The following is a 20,441-nucleotide window of genomic DNA, read 5'->3' on the forward strand; positions in this document are numbered from 1 at the left end:
TGAATAGAGTTGCGCAATAGAGGGCGTCAAGGTAACCCCTAGATATTTCAGACCCTTATTTTGAATCTTAAATTTGAAGGAGGTGGCCAAGCTTCTTGTTGCAACTGCGTCAGCCCAAATGCCATTGCTTTCGACTTAGAGTGATTAATTTTAAAGCCAGATACAGAACAAAACTCATCTATAAGCTGAAATAAAGCTGGCAATAAGGTGTGAGGACTGGAGAGGGTGAACACTCTGTCATCTGCAAACAATGCAATTTTAAATTCCTCCCCTCCAATCCTCACACCCCTAACATTATCATCACTCCGAGCCAATAGAGCAAAAGGCTCAATACACAGGGCGAAAAGGGAGGGGAGAGAGAGGGCACCCCTGTCTAGTGCCGTTCAAAATCGGAAAAGACTTGGATCGCAACCCCATATTACAAACCAACGCCAACGGATGTGTATACAGGCTTCGTACTCCGTTAAGGAATTCCCCAGCAATCCCGAATTTCTGCAATACTAAACGTAGATATCTCCAATCAACTCTATCGAAGGCCTTCTCTGCATCCAGTGATAGAAGCAGAGAAGGCCCTCTAGCATGATTCATGACCTCTATTGTGCTCACCATTCTTCTTATGTTGTCAGTAGTCTGACGCCCCATTACAAATCCTGTTTGATCAGGGTGGATGACCTTTGGGAGTAAACTGTTTAATCTGTCGGCCAGTATTTTTGAAAATATTTTAATGTCCGAATTTATTAGAGAGATTGGACGATGATTTGAAATTTCGGCACAGTCTCTTCCTGGTTTGGGGATAACTACAACTGAAGCCTGAAGAAACTCTGGTAATAGATCCTCCTCCCCTAATAATAGTTTATTGAAAAGAGAGGTTAGTACTGGTACTAATTGTAGTTTAAATGTTTTATAAAAAAGGGCTGTATAACCGTCTGGTCCAGAGGCTTTACCGTTCTTTAGTGATGAGATGGTAAGCTCAACCTCTTTGGGAGAAATGGGAGCATTTAGCTTAGATATATCCTCTTGGGAGAAGGATGGTATTTGAATTTTGTCTAAATATTGGAGGATGGACCGGGCTGTCACCCTAGATTTATCCGTCGTAGTGCCATCATATAGGTTAGTATAATATTGAGAGAAGAGGTCTATGATATGGGAAGGATCATAGGATTTCTTCCCTTGCTGGTCTCTGATGGGGTGTATTCTGTTCTGGGCCAGCCTCTGGGATAATTTGCGTGCTAGTAGGGTGTCAGGCTTATTGGCCTTGTCATAAATCTTTTGGTTTGTAAGTCTTAAAGAGCGTTCTGCCCTCTTAAAGAGGATAGCGTGTAGCTCTTGTCTTAATGCCAGAAGCTGGTCCAGGACATCCTGCCCCCCCAGAGTCAGCATGTATTTTTTCTAAGTTTTTAATTTGTGCTTGGATTTTTTTAGTTCTAAGCTCATTAGCTTTCTTTTTCAGGGAGGAGATTTTAATCAGTGTACTTCTAACTGTAGCCTTCAGAGCTGCCCAGTGCATATTCCTAGAAGTGTCATTCGGAGAGTTATGGGAGAGATATTGCTTAAGAGATTCAGAGACCTCTGCCTGTAATTCATGTTCTTTTAGTAAAGATTCGTTTAATCACCACTGAAAATGCGTAGGGGGCCCCTGTATGGATATAAGGGCACTAACTGAGGCATGGTCAAACCAAGAGATTTCTGACATATCTATTGTGCCAGACCTTTCTAAAAGGGTTGCATCCATAAAAATTAAAATCTATTCTGGAGTACGTGCCGTGTGGGTGCGAATAGAAGGAGTGCCCTCTCTCTCCCGGGTGTGACGCCTGCCAAGCATCCCAGACATTAACCTCCTGTAAAAAAGATATAAGAGCTTTACTAGGAGGTCTAGGCAAAGTCGAGTTAGCAGGAGGTGCATCCAAGGTTGTATTGAAGTCTCCGGCTAAAAGTAGTTTGCTTTCTCTGTGCAATGCAATTTTAGAAGCAAGAGCATTTAAGAAACATTTCAACCCTTCAGAGGGAGCATATATGCTTACAACTATATATGTACACCTAGATGTTGAGGCTATAACAATGAGAAATCTGCCCTCAAGGTCTCTAATTACTTTAGACACCTCTAGTGTATTGTTTTTCTTAAAGAGCACGGCCACCCCACATTTTTTAGATGGGGCTGAAGCATGCCAGTATTTTGGTTCAGGGCCTTTTTTTAAAATGAGTCTCCTGGAGGCAGAGTATGTCTGCATTCTGACTTTTATAAAAATTGCTCACCATTCTTCGTTTTTTTGAGGTGCATTCAAACCTTTAACATTATGAGTAACAATTTTAAGATCAATAAGAACTGCGTTGATAGAGGGATTCGGTGGGGCACCTGTCGTCGGTGGCTGACTCATTTTGAATGTGTTGTGGTCATGCCTTCGTATAACAATGACAGCACAGGAGTATATACCAATGAGATCACCATAGGGATAATAACAATGAGGACTGAATACCAGTTATATAATACATTTTGATGCTTGTACGCTTGTGCAACGATAATAACCTGTAACCAAGTGAACATAACACAAAAAAACATAAATGGATAACATAAAAATAATTCTGTCATAGGGAACTTGGCAAGGTAGGGAGTCAACTCTTTGACAACCCTAATAGACTTCAAGTTAGCTGCGTGAGTGGTATGTGCAGCTTCCGTGGGGGTCGGTATGCCTCAGATGCCAAATCCGAGTGGCGCAGGCCTTGGGTCCGACTTAGGCCCTATTAAAGTAGCAAACAGGGCAGACAGAATATCATCTCTTTTCGCAAGCGAGCAAAAATGAGGAGATGAAAATTGGGCTGAAAGGAGAGACACAGTTCAGTATTCAGTGCTGACAGGATGATCACGTTGATTCGCATTACGCATGGATTTCCTGGATCTCACCTTTGTCCATGTGACCCGAGGAGAAGCCACCCGACCTTGGGGAGTGGTTGCAGGTGATGCCTGACTCTCAGGAGACTCAATGACTAGCTTGTCAAGCGTATCCTGAATCATATGCGGACCGTGGACCACAAGCTGCCGGCCGTTATGTAGTACGATTTGAAGTTATGTATTACGATAAGTTTGAACGGAAATCCCCATCTGTATTTAACCTTATTGCGTACTAGGAGAGAGGTTAGGGGCTTCATTTCCTTCCTTCTTTTTAAAGTGATCTGGGATAGATCAGGGAAAAAGGTGATTTAATCATCTCCAAAAGTGAGGTCAGGCGAGTTGCGTGAGTGATATAGAATTGCTTCACGAGTGCTGTAATAGTGGAACCGCAATATTATGTCACGCGGAGGCTCATCATCCCGCGGTTTAGCTCTAAGCGCTCTGTGTGCTCGATCCATCCGTAATGCAGCGGGAGGGAGATCGGGCAGTAAGGAGGCAAAGAGGGATTCAAGGTAAGGAGTTAGTTCTGAGATCGATTCCGGAACCCCTCTTACCCTGAGATTATTCCTCCTATCTCTGTTCTCCTGGTCCTCCTGACCATCTTTAAGGGCCTGTACGTCAGTGTGGATCTCAGCTAGATCTTGTTCTGTCTGTGTGCAAAAGGCCTTAACCTCATCCACCTCCTCCTCTAACTCATGCAGCCTATCACCTAGTGCTGAAATCTCCCTTCTAATTTCCTTAACCACGCTGGTGTTAGATGTTTTTATCAGTTTCTCGATGTCTTGATAAAGCTGCTTCAGGTCTGCTTTGGTCGCTGTGCCTGCAGTGGGAGAGGCCTTGCTCTGAGGCTGAGCTGCATCGCTAGGCGGGCGGGCGCCATCTTGGGAGTTCCCCGGCTTGCTCTTACGGGCAAACATTTCTGGAATTCCAGGGTCGATATCGGCTCCAGCCTTCTTCGGGCCCATCTCGGGGGTGCGTTGGAGTTTCTCAGTTCCAATTTAGTGAGGAAGAGAAGGTTTCCGTGAGGCAAGGGTGCTCGGTAAGGCTTGGATGATCGGAGCAAGTCCTACATGCGTCCTCTTAGCGGCGCGTCCAGGCTCCGCCCCTCATTTATATTCTGACATTTACCACATGGTGACATTTTTACTGCTGGCAAGTGTTGTAGCTGCTTGCTGTTTTGGCAGTTGGAAACAGCTGTAAACTGCTATTTCCCACAATGCAACAGGGTTCACAGACAGGAAACTGCTAAGAGTACGTACTCAGAATTTCTTTGTGGGAGGGGTTTCACCACAATATCAGCCATACAGCACCCCCTGATGGTCTGTTTGTGAAAAGGAATAGATTTCTCATGTAAAAGGGGGTATCAGCTACTGATTGGGATAAAGTTCAATTCTTGGTCGGAGTTTCTCTTTAAATCAATACAGTGGGAAGAAATTCACTGGTATAATACAGTGTGCTGGCATACATAGTGGTTGGACTGCAAATACCAGCAGGCAGCAACTGTCTGTGGGCTGTATCTATGCAGTGTCACCTACAAAGAGAGCTATGTTTTAGTAAGTTAAATCACACAAAGGCCTCTTGCACACTGCAAGCGATTCAGATTCAGATTCCGCTTTTTAATCGGTTTTTACATCCGATTCAGATTCCGATTTGCAGTGTGCAGGGAGCAAACTGCAAATCGGAATTGGATGTAAAAACTGATTAAAAAGCGGAATATGAATCTGAATCGCTTGCAGTGTACAAGAGGCCAAATACAGTGGGAAGAAATGCACTGGTATCATACAGTGTGCTGGGCCTGGCACAGTACAGCAAGGCCCAGCTGCGACAGGGCTGTATCTATGCATGTCAGTGCTACACACACATAAAAAAAAAAAAAACACATCAGAAGAATATTGGCTCTCAAAAGAACTTTTTTGGGGTGCGTTCAGCAACAAATTTCAGCGAGGAGCAAGCTAACTAGCGCTTTCCCTATCTCGAGCAATGTCTCTCCCTGCTCTTATTAAAACAGCAGCAGCAGACTGAGAAAATGACTGATGCTGCTTCGTTTTTAAAGGAGGGGCGGGGGTCCAGGAGGGAGTGCAGCCTAATTGGCTGCCATGTGTCTGCTGACTGTGATGCAGAGGGTCAAAGTTTAGCCCAATGACGAGGTATAGGGGGAGGGAATGCGCCATGTGTTCGTTACCGGCGGGCACGGATAGCTGAAATCCGTGCGGACTACCTACCGGGTGAACTGTTTGGGCCATCTCTGCATCACAGCACTGAGGTACTGACATCACACTGTGGGAGCCTTGTTGCATTGTGGGAAATAACAGCTGTTTCCAACTGCCAAAAAAGCAAGCAGCATCTCCTTCCAGTGACATCACCTGCCAGCAGTAAAAATGTCACCACGTGATAAATGTCTGAATGTAAATCATGGAGAGGAAAGATTTTACAATGGGCAAACACTGACTAGATCATTTATACATAATTATTGTAAAAATTATTTTCACTGGAATTCCTCTTTAAAGAGACTCTGTAACATTAAAAAGATCCCCTGGGGGGTACTCACTTCGGGTGGGGGAAGCCTCCGGATCCTAATGAGGCTTCCCACGCCGTCCTCTGTCCCACGGGGGTCTCGCCGCAGCCCTCCGAACAGCCGGCGACTGTGCCGACTGTCAGTTCAATATTTACCTTTGCTGGCTCCAGCGGGGGCGCTGTGGCGGCTTTCCGTTCCGAACTACACGGAAATACCCAATCTCATTCGGGTCTGCTCTACTGCGCAGGCGCAGGACACTTGCGCCTGCGCAGTAGAGCGGACCCGACGGCGATCGGGTATTTCCGTGTAGTTCGGAGCCGACAGCCGTCAGAGCGCCTGCGCAGGAGCCAGGAAGGTAAATATTGACGTCACCGCTGCATGGACTCCACGGAGGGCTGCAGCGAGACCCCTGACGGATGGAGGACGGCGTGGGAAGCCTCATTAGGATCCGGAGGCTTCCCCCACCCGAGGTGAGTACCCCCCAGGGGATCTTTTCATGTTACAGTTCCTCTTTAAGGAGTTTATCTGCAATGCAATTTTTTTTCGCAGTTTAAGCCCTTTACGATTGTATCATGCCGATCGGCATGAACTCGGTGGCTCCCCCAGGGCCGCATAACGCCAATTGGCATCAAGCCCTGGGGGCGTGTTTTGCTGGGGATCACACACCGATGCGCGCGTATCCTCGCTTGAATGATGGAGCTCCAATCTGTCATTAGTCTCCCAGTGGTGATCATCGCTAGGAGGCTGTTAGACGGCAAAACCGCAGTCTATTTACACTGTACAGTGCTGTGATCTATGGCAGGGTTGTACTGTCCCCTAGGGAGGCACAAGAGCGATTGGCTCTCATAGGTTGATGCTTATGACAGCCGATTGCGGTGCATGGCTGACGGGAGGTGGAAGGGAGGAAAGGGTAAAAAAATACTCAATTTTATTTTAAAAAAAAAGAGAGAAATAAAAAAATAAGTAAATAACCTGCAGCAGTGATCAGAGCTCACCAACAGAAAGCTATGTTGGTGGGCAGAAAAGGGTGGGGGGATTCATTTGTGTGCAAGGATGTGTGTCTCTGCAGCCAGCAATTAAAGCTGCAGAGCCCTAATTTGGAAAAAAATTAAAAAGACTAGTCACGGGGGGGGGGTTAGTATGGAGGGTTGTGGGGTGGCCTATCTGTCCCTTGACCGCAGCTCTGGTGCCTCACCAGGTCACCAGGTCAGCATCTACTGCATGGTTGCGGCCGCGCCACTCGTGGTTGCGCTTACGTGGTCTGGATCGTTCTGTGCAGGCGCATTACTTTGCGCAGAATGCTCCAGGCCATGTGAGCGTGATCACTAGTAGCGCGACCTAGCGAGGTCGGCATCTGCAACGGAGGGGATCGGCAGGCACCGGAGCTGCAGCGAGGGACAAATAGGCTGCCAGGGGCTGGAGGAGGCCCCGGGTTAGTAGATCTCGTTTTTTTCTAATGCTCGTACCTTCCCTTTAAGAGATTCTTAGAGAACAGCTCTTTTTGTGTTTAAATAGGTATAGTTTGTACTACCTTTTTTGGTAAGTGGAACCTTCTTTCCATCTGAATAATTGAGTCTTTGTTCTAGAACGTCAATGTCCTTCCTAAATTGTGCTGCCCAAAACTGTATCCCATATTCCAGATGTGACCTTTACAATTTATTTACGATTTTTACAGAAAGAGTAGTATGCAAGCATCTTGTGGATTCCTCATGATTTTATTTCCCGTTTTATGCATCCCAGAATTGTATTTGTTTTGGCACACTTCAGGTCTTTTAAATGTAACTCATGCTATTAGTGAGCATTAAAGAGGCTCGGAGACTAAATAAAGTACAGCTCTGATACTTACCCAGGGCTTCCTCCCGCCCCATAAACACATCTAAGTCCCACGCCGTCCTCCCGCGGTCTGCCGTTCAGCCGCGGTGAGCTTCGTTACCAGGCTCAGTGACGTCAGTCTGGGTCTACTGCGCATACGTGGGAGGTCTGCACATGCGCAGTAGACCCTGACTGGCATCAGCTGAGGATGGTAACGGAGCTCACCGCAGCTGAAAGGCAGACCGCGGGAGGACAGTGTGGGACTGAGACGTGTTTATGGGGCGGGAGGAAGCCCCGGGTAAGTATCAGAAGTGTACTTTCTTTCGTCTCAGAGGCTATTTAAATGTGATTGCAATGAATACATTCATTTTGGAAAAGGGCTGGTACAAGGTGCTTCAGTATTGAACCACATGCCACACAAGCTAATGCATGTATGCACACACATACACATTTGCATGCACACACTCTTCCGCTCCATCCCTGACAATATATCCCCTCCATCCCTTCCCAGTGTATTATCTCCCTTTTACTTTCCATGAGTTACAGGGTACACAGGGCCCTATTCATAAAATGGAAATTAATGTAAACAAAAATAACTGCATTGAAGTGTGGGATAGCAAAAAAGTAATGTTAAAGGATTAGAGTAGCTTAAAAAAAAAAGTTATGCTAATAATACCATGTGAACTCAGAGGAAGGTATAGAATGAAATCCTACAGACATTTCATTTTTGCTTGCCAAAATTCTCATCCATCATTGCCTCATTTGACATTCTGCCAGCAGCCAGTGACAATTGTGCACTGAGGACAACTGACATGCATGTACTATCCTATCCTATAGAGAGGTAAGGGGGGGAGAAACAAGAGGCACCCTGCATTGCACATGGATAAAGTACTTGGCGATTCAGGTATTCGGCCCCCTTGAAGTTTTCCACATTTTGTCATATTACTGCCACTAACCTGAATCAATTTTATTGGAATTCCACGTGAAAGACCAATACAAAGTGGTGTACACATGAGAAGTGGAACGAAAATCATACATGATTCCAAACATTTTTTTTCAAATAAATAATTGTAAAGTGGGGTGTGTGTAATTCAGCCCCCTTTGGTCTGAGTGCAGTCAGTTGCCCATAGACATTGCCTAATGATTGCTACAAATACAGCTTCTCTGTGATGGCCTCAGAGGTTGTCTAAGAGAATATTGGGAGCAACAACACCATGAAGTCTAAAGAACACACCAGACAGGTGAGAGATACAGTTATTGAGAAATTTAAAGCAGGCTTAGGCTACAAAAAGATTTCCAAAGCCTTGAAAACATCCCACGGAGCACTGTTCAAGCAATCATTCAGAAATGGAAGGAGTATGGCACAACTGTAAACTTACCAAGACAAGGTCGTCCACCTAAACTCACAGGCCGAACAAGGAGAGCGCTGATCAGAAATGCAGTCAAGAGGCCCATGGTGACTCTGGACGAGCTGCAGATTCCCCATTTGTCCATAGGACAACTATTAGTCGTGCACTGCACAAAGTTGGCCTTTATGGAAGAGTGGCAAGAAGAAAGCCATTGTTAAAAGAAAAGCATAAGAAGTCCCGTTTGCAGTTTGCCACAAGCCATGTGGGGGACACAGCAAACATGTGGAAGAAGGTGCTCTGGTCAGATGAGACCAAAGTGGAACTTTTTGGCCAAAATGCAAAACGCTATGTGTGTCAGAAAACTAACACTGCACATCACTCTGAACACACCATCCCGACTGTCAAATATGGTGGTGGCAACATCATACTCTGGGGATGTTTCTCTTCAGCAGGGACAGGGAAGCTGGTCAGAGTTGATGGGAAGATGGATGGAGCCAAATACAGGGCAATCGAGGTTCACCTTCCAGCAGAACAACGACCCTAAACATAAAGCCAGGGCAACAATGGAATGGTTTAAAACAAAATATATCCATGTGTTAGAATGGCCCAATCAAAGTCCAGATCTAAAGCCAATTGAGAATCTGTGGCAAGATCTGAAAACTGCTGTTCACAAACGCTGTCCATCTAATCTGACTGAGCTGGAGCTGTTTTGCAAAGAAGAATGGGCAAGGATTTCAGTCTCTAGGTGTGCAAAGCTGGTAGAGACATACCCTAAAAGACTGGCAGCTGTAATTGCAGCAAAAGGTGGTTCTACAAAATATTGACTCAAGAGGCTGAATAATTATGCACACCCCACTTTGCAGTTATTTATTTGTAAAAAATGTTTGGAATCATGTATGATTTTCGTTCCACTTCTCCCGTGTACACCACTTTGTATTGGTCTTTCACGTGGAATTCCAATAAAATTGATTCATGTTTGTGGCAGTAATGTGACAAAATGTGGAAAACTTCAAGAGGGCCAAATGCTTTTGCAAACCACTGTATATGCAGCTTCAAAGTGGACCAATTTAAACCTGGATTTAAATTGATTGGTCAATTTTCAAACTGTATATATTTGCATAAAAAATTGCAAACATTTGCATAAACTTATTTGCATCTCATTGATCATCATCCCTACTATCTGCAAAAGGGCAGTGGTACCTCATGCTTTGAAACTGGCAGTAGCTTCTCCTATGGCTGTAGGGCTTATGGTAGAATCAGCAAGCCCCTTTTAATAATGTGACCCTCTGATGTCTATTCCCTTCCAAGTAAATGTACCTCTATCATTATAAGAATGTGTTAAATGAAAAGTTCAAAGTAAATGTAAAAATAATCAGTATCTAACTACTAAAATGTTTAAAATACAACCAGACTCACTGTAAATCTATACAATAAATGCAGCTTTACTTGTTATTTAGTAGGCGAACACTGAACCACTGCAGATGTCAGGGATTTACCTTAGGCCTTGTTTCCACTTAGTGCGCTTCTATCCGCTTCTGTCCGCTTTTTATCAGCACATCAATGTTACAGATTGATACATGTTGCTGAAAAGCGGACAGAAGTGCATAGATGGAAACAAGGCCTCAGTGAATTTCAATACAGTGTTCACTGAGCATGCATGTGGCTTTGTAAAAGTGCATATGTCAGTTTCTGGTGTGGACACTTTTACTTTGCTTAGTGAATGACCCATACTCATGCGCACACACATATTCTACAGCACATGCCAATGTAACAAAACAGAGTACTGGGTACCATTAAATTATCACCAGATCCATCATTGTCATCGCACCTCCTATATTCATACTGGCATTTAAACAGTATGTTAGGCAAGCTGTGAAAGGGACATTTGTCTACCTTATTTTATGTGATCTACTCCAACTTATTTATATTCTATAACAAGGACACTTTAAGGCCTGTCTTCACCGATGCGGTTTTGTGTAAACGGGACCACATCCCTGCAGCCATGCTTCAGACAAGCTTTTCAAGTGGAGTGGAGGTTGTTAAGGGGAAACTAAAGTATGAGGGATATGAAGGCTGCCATATTTATTTCCTTTTAAACAATAATTGCCTGCTGTCCTACTGATCCTCTGCCTCTAAATACTTTTAGCCATTGACTCTAAACAAGCATGCAGATCAGCTGCTGTGACTGAAGTCTGACCGGATTTTCCACATGCTTGTTTCATGCCTGGAACCCACTACAAATCGCTAGCGTTTTTAATTAGCATTTTCTAAGAGATTTCATGAGCGTTTTCTGGCAATTTTGGTAGCGATTTTAAAAAGTGTAAGCTTTTTGCCAGCGATTGTGATAGCGATTTGCAATTAGCGATTTTAATTCTGATTGGCCCTTTCAGATTATTATAATTTTTTTTTTATAGTTTGCAGTAATTTAAAATCGCATACAAATCGTTATTTGTAGCAATTCATGAGCGATTTGCCAGCGCTTCAATACTTTACATTGAAGCACAAACGCTCCCAAAATGCTGCATGTCCAGCGATTGTGATTTTGCTAATAGTTTGCTATAGTTTGTAATGTGAACAGGGCCTAAAAGGGATACAGAAAAGCCTTTTTAAAAGTCTCCTTCTAGTGCACTCGTGTGTGTGTGTTTTTTTTTTATGTGTGAATTCCTGACCAGCAGTGCATCAGATGCAGTGAGTAGCAGGGCCAGGAGACTCTCCCTATTCAATGTCTCCCTTGTTATCAATTTTACTTCATGCTGATTGTTAGCTACCGACAGCTCCTGGTTGGAGGTATAATGCTGAACATTATACTTGCTTTACTGAATGTTCTTATCTTTTTGAATTGACATTTATTGAGATATTTACCGCACGAGCCGGTAATTTACCTCGTACCTCGCTAGGCAGTAATGTTACTTTTCAATGCGGTAATAAGTTTGGTACATTGGTGTTTGACAAAATGTTTGGTACAATCTACTGTTTTCTGCATTACTGTAGGCAGGTGGAAAGTGCCTGGGATATTTAGCTAGTAGTTATATATTGGGATTGCTGTACATGTGGGTGACCTACCGCGACAGTTAGGGGTGATACAAGACACAAAGTCTTCATTGGTGTGGGGTGTGCTCATTTTGGCACACGCCATGCAGTAACACTCATATCCGTCGGCACCCATAAGGCGAACAATGCAGCTTAATCCTGGGCACCTGTAGTCAGAATGGACAGGGAGATGTGTTAGTCCCTGAGTGAAATGACAAAATATAAAGTTCTATAGGAATAATTAGTGGAAATTACTTTGTGGCAAGGATGAGGGGGATGCTGGAATGGCCTTCATCTTCGGTGTTCATCCGCATGGTTTTCCATAAAGTGCATAAAATATTCTGACGCTTGGTGACCAGTTTGTTGTATAGGAAGCAGACTCGTTCCTACAAATATATACATTTTCAATTACTGACCTCCTGCCAATAAGTTACAGACAAAATATACTGTATATAAGGAGGTCTTCAATTTATAGACATTCATAGGCAGCAAGTTTTGAATCAGGATGATAGGATTGCCGAGAGGCTTTCCAGATGTTTTTTTCAAGGCCACTGTTCTCCCCAAGGACCTTCTTCTTCTAGTTGTGCTCCGGAAGGTGTTTGAGCAGCAAGGCTGGCATTGCCATTAATGCAAAGGGGGCAATTGCCCAGGGCCCCTGTGCCACCGAACCACCCCAGGTGGTCTTCCCCAGACTGATCCTGAGTTCCTGGGCCCCTGCACAATGTGTGGCTGCATTGTATTAACCAACCTATACCGGCCCATTGCTCCATCCATGCTCTATATTCATCCGTGCTGCCTGCCTCTTCTCCATAACCCAGCACGGGTTATTTACACATAGCATATGCCTCATGGAGAAGAGGCAGGCAGCAGGGCTGAAGACAGAGGCCAAGCAGTGCACAGTTAAAAGTGAGTTATTACAATGCAGCCACACATCATCCCGGGGCTTCTAAGGAGCAGTCGAGGGAAGACTACCAAGGTGAGAGGGTGTGGTAGCTGGTTCGGGGCTGACTTTGCTGGGAGTAGGGGCCTCCAGGTTACCATTTGCTCCAGGGCCCCCATGCCACTTAAATCAGACCTGATGAGCTCATCTGTTCTGGGCATGCACAAGTTAAGTCCATGCATGTCCAGTAGAGTGAAGCTCTTGTGCACAGAGAAAAAAAGCAATGGATTAGTGGCTTCATTCTACCGAGCATTTTGTTGACCTTACTCACGAATGCCAAGTCTGGATTGGCTCGTACAAGATGGGTGCGCGGCCACAAGAAACATGTTCGGTAAGCTGTTATTGAATATGTTTAGATGGTTCTAGTGCTGGAATGGTGAACTATTCAGAGGCTTTCCACTACTGAGGTAAGTACGTAGTTTTTACACTTTTTTTCCCTCAGGTATACTTTAAAAAATTAAAAGCATGACCTTTCAGTCTTTTTTTATACCTTCTTCAGGCTCCATTTTCTGTAACTAAAGAAAACATATCCTTTGAAAATGTTAACGTAAACCAGTAAATTGTATCATCCCGATTCAGAACTTCCTGCCCTAACTAATAGCTAACATGGTACAATTCTGTGTTGGTACTAATAAATACTTTATAGAGTATAATATAGCAACTCGGCCAACAAACAGGCCACTAATTTGAGTTGTGAGAAATTAACAGGGCAAAAAAAAACAAAACAGTAGGTAATTCTGGGGTTTCAGGTTTCAGCTTCCTTCCACCAAGGGCTGTTACAAAAAAAAGATGTAGAGTTTAAAATATACAAAATTTTATTTTGGTAGGCACTTTTGAATGGAGAAATAACTTTACACAATACAAATGCATACTTGATGGAGCATACAAAACGTTTAAAGGAAATCTGAAGCTTGGTTGAATTGCTCCTTGGCACTCCTGGAGTAGCCTTTGTAATTACTCCCCTGTATGTGCAGTACGTATGCGCTTGTCTTGTCCCTGAGCACGAGGAGTGTCAAAGAACTAGAAGAACAAATAGCTTCCAACGGGGATGGTTCTACGATATCCAGAGCCTTCCCTTTGCATAGGAATGTATAAAACTTTAACTTCAGATTTGTTTTAACCACTTAACCTCTTAGGGGTTTTTTCCCTTTAAAATCCAGAGCAACTTTCACATTTAATCGCTGCTTCCATTCATTCAGCAATAACTTTACCACTACTTTATCACTACTTATCACACCTAAATAATCAATACATTGCTTTTTTCACAACAAATTAGTATTTCTTTGAGTGGTACTTTTTGCTAAGAATTGTTTTAAGAGGAAATTTTTTTTTTAAAAAGTGTTTTATATATATATATATATATATATATATATATATATATATATATATATATATATATATATATTCATATTCATTATCAATACCTAGCTGAAGATCTAGCATTGCCTGGTTATATATTTGGTTGTTGTTGGGTTCGCCCCCTTTTTCTGACCCTGACACACAATCACTCAATTACCAAGTTTGTGAGCTTTGGGTGCCTTAGTATTAATAATGTGAGAACTGAAGCAGTTGAAATGTTCCCATTAAAATAAGTCAAACAAATCTGATTGGCTGTCCCTAAGGTAACAATTTCTGTATTGTTTTTTAAAATGCCATCACTTTGGCTTATTTTTCTATTTTACAAGTGTGTTTTATGGAGGCTGGGAGGGTTAGAAAGGGTTAATAGGCTTGCTATAGGTATAGGGAATTCCATTTACAATGGAATGATTACTGCTGCTTGTTGCAACAGTAATCATTCTACATTAGACACTTAGATTGGCTTAACGTGATCTTCTGAAGGAACATCTGTGCATGTGGTAGACCATACGTTCTCAAATATTGTACATATGGGGGACTTTGGAAGGGGTCAAGGAGTACTTAAATTCGTCATAATCAATCCATTATAATTAGTTTTGAGGTAAAAAACAAAACAAAAAAAGAAAGATAAATCATGAATTAAAGTGTACCTGAGACTAAAGACATAAAAGAATGTAAATGTACCTGGGGCTTTCTCCAGCCTCCTTTACTACTTTGCAGGCGCAATAAGCTCCCAGGGACAGAAGCGGGGCCGAGCCACACATGCGCAGTATGCAGCAACTGAAGGATTTACCGGGACGGCTATCAGAGGATCAAGGTGGCCCAGGGGTGCATCAAGGGAGCCCATGGCCTGAAGGAAGCTGGAGGAAGCCCCAGGTATGTTTAAATTTTTTCATGTCATTAGTCTCAGGTTTCCTTTGAAGCACGAGAGTCACTCATATTATCCCAGGAAAAAAACCCACATAGATAGATACAGGGCTGTGGAGTTGGAGTCAGAGTCTAGGAGTCGGGGCAATTTTGGGCACCCGTGTAATGATCGGTGTAAGCATACAGAGATAATCTGATTATTGATGATCTGCAGAATCATCAATAATACAGATGTATACTTGATTATGGATGATCTGCAGAATCACCAATAATACAAGTATGACTAACTTCTGGACACCTAATAAAGTGTAAGTGTTTGGTGTAACTGTAGGCTATCTCCCGAGAAGCGGGAGATATAGGCAGCTGGGCCAAGAACCACCTGAGGGGCAGGTGGCCCTGGGCAGTGCAGAGACTATCTCCTTGAGAGAGAGAATAGTGAGAACCTGGCAACCAGGGATATCTAAAAATCAGGTAATAGACTGTACTGCAGCCAGGGGACTCCAGGGGAAGAGGCCACTGGCTGCTAACAGGCCGGACTCTCTGAGGAGCAGGAGTCCTAGTTGCAGCTGACACTTGGTGGAATGGTGTCACTGCTAGTACAGATAAACTGAGCACTCAAAAAGTGAGTGACAGCCTGGAAGGTTGGGCAGGCCAGGTCGGCAAGGTCGGCAACACACGAGCAGATGAGGTTTAGAGACAGAAGGCTGATTCGGTAACCGGGTACAGGCAGGGTCTGGCAACAGGTAGGCAGATATGCAGAGGTACCGAATCAGAAAGCAATAGAGAGGTCGACAGAACAGAAACAGAGCAGAGTCCTAGCCTAAGGTGTGAGGTCCTTGGTCTCGACACCCAGGAACTAGTCTAAAGTATAACACAGCAATGACACAGTATTCCTAAGCTTGGGTGTGAGGTCCTTGGTCTCAACACCCCGGAACTGGTCTAAAGTATAACACAAGCGTAATGTGGCTGTGTGAATTCCCAGGTCCTCCTGGTTCTAACACACTGTGGGATCTGACTGAGGTCTGAGTGCTCACACATAAGTATTCGCAACGGCAGACAACCAGAGACTGACCAGCAAGATCTATATATAGTGCAGCGCTCCTCAACGCCGCCCAGCACCACTCAGCCAATCACCCACTGCGCTGGGATCAGCTGATCGTCCTGATCAACTGATCCCTCGCCTACTGGCATAAAGGTCCTGCTTCCCAGCGCGCGTGCGTAGCTCTCCATCTGTGTGCACTAGAAGGCTCAGACAAACCAGACGCACGCTGCTGTGCGGAAACCGCCGGTCTGAACGCAGAGACAGCCGACCGCACGGCGGCATCTCCGCAATCCATTACAGTACCCCCCCCTAAGGAGTGGTTTACGGACACTTCCCACCAGGCTTCCCAGGATGTGAGTCATGAAATTCTTTCTTTAATTCTTCCGCATGCATGCGACAATCTGGCACCCAAGTTCTTTCCTCCACACCATATCCTTTCCAGTGGACCAGATACTGTACGGAATTCTGCACTAACCGAGAGTCCAGAATCTTTTCAATCTCATATTCCGGTTGGTCATCAACCAACACAGGGGGGGGGGGGGGGAGAGGAATCCACGTGCACTGCTGGCTTCAATAGAGACACATGGAATGATCTCACACCTCGCATGCTGGCTGGGAGATCAATCGCATAAGTGACATTATTAATTTTTCTGGTCACTGGGAATGGTCCTATGAATCTAGGACCCAGTTTGGGTGACAGTTGCTTCAGGGCTAAATGCCGAGTGGACACCCACACCAAGTCTCCTGGAGAGAACTTCCACTCTACGGACCGCCTTTTGTCTGCCTGTCTTTTCTGGGTCTGGAAAGCTTTCCCCAGGTTCCTATTAACCATTCCCCAAATCTCCTTCAAAGCCCTCTGCCAATCCTCCAAGGCCGGGAATGGTGTAGACGCCACCGGCAATGGGGCAAACTTAGGTGATCTTCCCGATACTACCTGGAATGGGGAAAATCCTGAAGAGGAACTTTTCAGGTTGTTGTGCGCAAATTCTGCAAACGGCAAAAATTTTACCCAATCGGATTGCGCATCTGCAACATAACATCTGAGAAATTGTTCTAGGGACTGGTTAACTCTCTCGGTCTGGCCATTGGTCTGTGGGTGGTAGCCTGATGAGAATGCAAGGTCCATATCCAGCTGATGGCAAAAGGCTTTCCAAAACTTATATACAAATTGGACTCCCCGATCTGACACTACATTTTCCGGAATGCCATGCAGCCGGAAAATGTGCTGGATGAAGTGATCAGCCAATTCCTGGGCCGAGGGGAGTCCTTTCAATGGAACAAAATGAGCCATCTTACTGAATCTGTCTACTACCACCCAAATGACCGTCTTGCCCTCAGACCTGGGGAGTTCTCCCACAAAATCCATGGACAAATGGGTCCTTGGTTCACTTGGGACTGGTAAGGGTTGCAAAGTACCAGCAGGAGCCTGACGAGAAGATTTACTCTTAGCACACACTGCACACTCTCTTACAAACTCCTTACAATCTGTTGCCAACGTAGGCCACCAAGCACATCTGGCCAGTAAATTCTGGGTTCTGGTGGCCCTGGGATGACCAGCCTTCTTGTGGGAATGAAACAGCTGTAAGATTCATAGGCGGAAAGGTAGTGGCACAAACATAACCCCATCAGGCTTCCCCTCTGGAACATCCTGTTGGTAAGGACTCAGAGTGACTGTCCAATCCTCCCAGGTCTCAGTGGCTGCCAAAACTACCTTCTGAGGTAGAATGGTCTCAGGGGCTGAGGGCTGTACTGTCTCGGGCTCGAAACACCTGGACAAGGCGTCGGCCTTGATGTTTTTACTACCAGGGGTATATGTAATTACAAATCTGAATCTTGAAAAGAACAGGGACCACCGGGCCTGACGGGGGCTAAGTCTCTTGGCGCCCTCTATGTACTCCAGATTTTTATGATCTGTATAAACTGTGATAGTATGTTCTGCACCTTCTAGCCAATGTCGCCATTCCTCAAAAGCTAGCTTGATTGCTGAGACAATACAGCCTCCACCACCACCTCTGAAGCATCAACCTCCACGATAAAGGGGAAGGTGACATCCACATGTCTTAATATGGGTGTGGAACAGAACAGTTTTTTCAGTGTAGGAAAGGCAGAATGTGCCTCTGCTGACCAGTGGTAAGTATCAGCCCCCTTCTTGGTGAGACTGGTGAGGGGCGAGACCACTGTAGAGTACCCCTTTATAAACCTCCTGTAGTAGTTGGCAAAGCCCAAAAATCTTTGGAGCGCCTTCAGTCCCACAGGCTGAGGCCACTCCAAGACAGCAGAAACCTTTCCAGGATCCATAGAGAGGCCAGATGTAGAGATAATGTACCCCAAGAAGGCAACAGAGGTTACTTCGAAAATACATTTCTCTAGTTTAGCGTAAAGCAGATTCTGTCTTAACTTCCCTAGAAAAAAACTTAACCTCTTGATGACCAGCAAACGCCGATTGGGTTACCATGGAAACGGCCGCTCGATCGAGCGGCCTTTCCATGTCAGTTCACGGAGGGTGTCTCCGTGAACAGCCGGAGAGCCGCCGATCGCGGCTCGCCGGCAAAATGTAAATAGGCGGGGAAGAAATCCCGGCTGTTTACATCATACGGCGCTGCTGCGCAGCAGTGCCGTAAGGCAGATCGGCGATCCCTGGCCTCTGATTGGCCGGGGATCGCCGGCATATGATAGGCTGAAGCCTATCCTTCAATGCGCAGGATGGAAATCCGTCCTGCGCAGCTAACAGGGGGAGGGAGCGGGTGAGACGGCGGAGAACGCTGCGGAGGGGGGCTTTGAAGAGCCCCCCCGCTAAGCAAATGCAGCCGGCGGCGATCAGACCCCCCCAGCAGGACATCCCCCTACTGGGGAAAAAAGGGGGGTAGTCTGATCGCCCTGCTGCACTCCTGATCGGTGCTGCGGGCTGCAGAGCCCACGCAGCACCGATCACTGAAAAATCCCCTGGTCGGCAAGTGGTTAACATGCTTTCGATGTTCCGAGAGATTGGAAGAGAAGATCAGTATATCGTCCAGATATACCAAGACGAACTTCCTCAACACCTCCCTGAATACCTCATTAATCAACTCCTGGAACACGGCAGGGGCGTTAAACAACCCGAAGGCCATCACCAGGTACTCTTAGTGCCCGTCGGGTGTGTCAAAGGCCGTCTTCCATTCGTCACCATCCCTAATTCGAACTAGGTTGTATGCGCCTCTCAAATCTAGTTTCGAGAAAATCTTGGCGTTGGTAACCTGAGTGAACAAATCGTCAATCAAGGGTAAAGGATAACGATTTTTCACTGTAATCTTGTTTAAGCCTCGATAATCAATGCAGGGACGAAGGCCTCCATCTTTTTTTTTTTTTTTACAAAAAAGAATTCTGCCCCTGCTGGTGAACGAGAGGGACGGATGAAACCCTTAGACAAATTTTCTTTGATGTATTCCTGCATTGCCAATTTCTCAGGCCCAGATAGATTATAGAGGTGGCCCCTGGGAGGCATACAACCAGATCTTAAACAGTCGAAGGACAGTCGAAGGTACGGAGGGGGGGGGGGGGGAGTTTATCTGCTGATTTGGGACAGAATACGTCAGCGAATTCTGCGTATTGGTTTGGCACACCTTTAACCTGAATCTTGGTGTTACTTTCGTTAAATAGTGATGATGACAATGGGTAGACCAGCTCGTTAGCTGACCTGAAACCCAATCTATCTGAGGGGAGTGAAGTTGTAACCATAGCATGCCAAGAATAACGGTGGAGGTTGCCATACGCAGGACCCGAAATTGTAGACTCTCTTTATGTAGCACCCCAACACTGAACCTAAGCTTCGGGGTCCGAGACAGGGGATGTCTACTTTGCAGAGGAAAGTCATCTACTGCAGTGACCAAAACCTGTTGGTCTAATGGGACTATAGGAACCCCCAAATTTTTTGCAAACTCGTAATCTATAAAGTTAGCTGCTGAACCAGAGTCTATGAAAGCTTCAGTGGTAACAGTCTGGCCCTCCCATGTGACAGAACAGGGAAGGAGCAAACGATTATTGTTTAGAGGTAATGACTGCGCGCCTAGGGTATTACCTCTGACTACACCTAGGCGGCAGCGTTTCCCGACTTTTTGGGACAACTCTGCACCTTATGACCCTCCTCTGCACAGTATAAACAGAGTTGTTCTGTTTTCCTGCAATTCTTTTCCACCCGTGTCAATTTTGACTGTCCAATTTGCATTGGCTCTGGCGGAGGTGAGACGGGTGGAGGAGAGGCGTAGGAGACATACCTTACAGTGTTCTTACCCCGAGTTTGATAGTGTAAACGGCGATCAACCCGTACTGCTAAAGCGATTGCCTCATCAATAGATTTTGGTTGAGGCTGTCCCAACATCAAATCAGAGACTGCGTTGACAACCCTGATAAAAAACAGTCTAACAACGCAAATGTCCCCCACCTAGCTGACACAGACCACTTCCTGAACTTAGCTGCGTAGACTTCTACCGGATCCTTGCCTTGACGCAAAGTCTTAAGCTTCCGCTCAGCAGTGGAGGCAATGTCCGGATCATCATAAATTATGGCCATGGAATTAAAAAATTCCTCAACTGACGTTAAAGCCTCATGCCCTACCTGAAGGCTATATGCCCAAGTTTGAGAATCCCCTGACAAAAGGGACTTAATAA

At 45.2% G+C, this 20,441-nt stretch overlaps 1 protein-coding gene across 3 annotated transcripts in view; it reads right to left on the bottom strand.

Moving 5' to 3' along the window:
* DCST2 (DC-STAMP domain containing 2) overlaps positions 1–20,441 on the bottom strand; it is a 149,213-nt gene that overhangs the window by 13,951 nt on the left and 114,821 nt on the right. For all 3 annotated transcript variants that reach the window (XM_068253567.1, XM_068253566.1, XM_068253568.1), the window contains 2 exons: positions 11,849–11,979; positions 11,627–11,760 (listed from right to left, as the gene is read on the bottom strand). In XM_068253567.1, the coding sequence (XP_068109668.1) occupies positions 11,627–11,760; positions 11,849–11,979 (265 nt within the window). The remainder of the gene's footprint in view (positions 1–11,626; positions 11,761–11,848; positions 11,980–20,441) is intronic.

The sequence above is a fragment of the Hyperolius riggenbachi genome, chromosome 9 (genome assembly GCF_040937935.1).
Source record: "Hyperolius riggenbachi isolate aHypRig1 chromosome 9, aHypRig1.pri, whole genome shotgun sequence".
NCBI lineage: Eukaryota > Metazoa > Chordata > Amphibia > Anura > Hyperoliidae > Hyperolius > Hyperolius riggenbachi.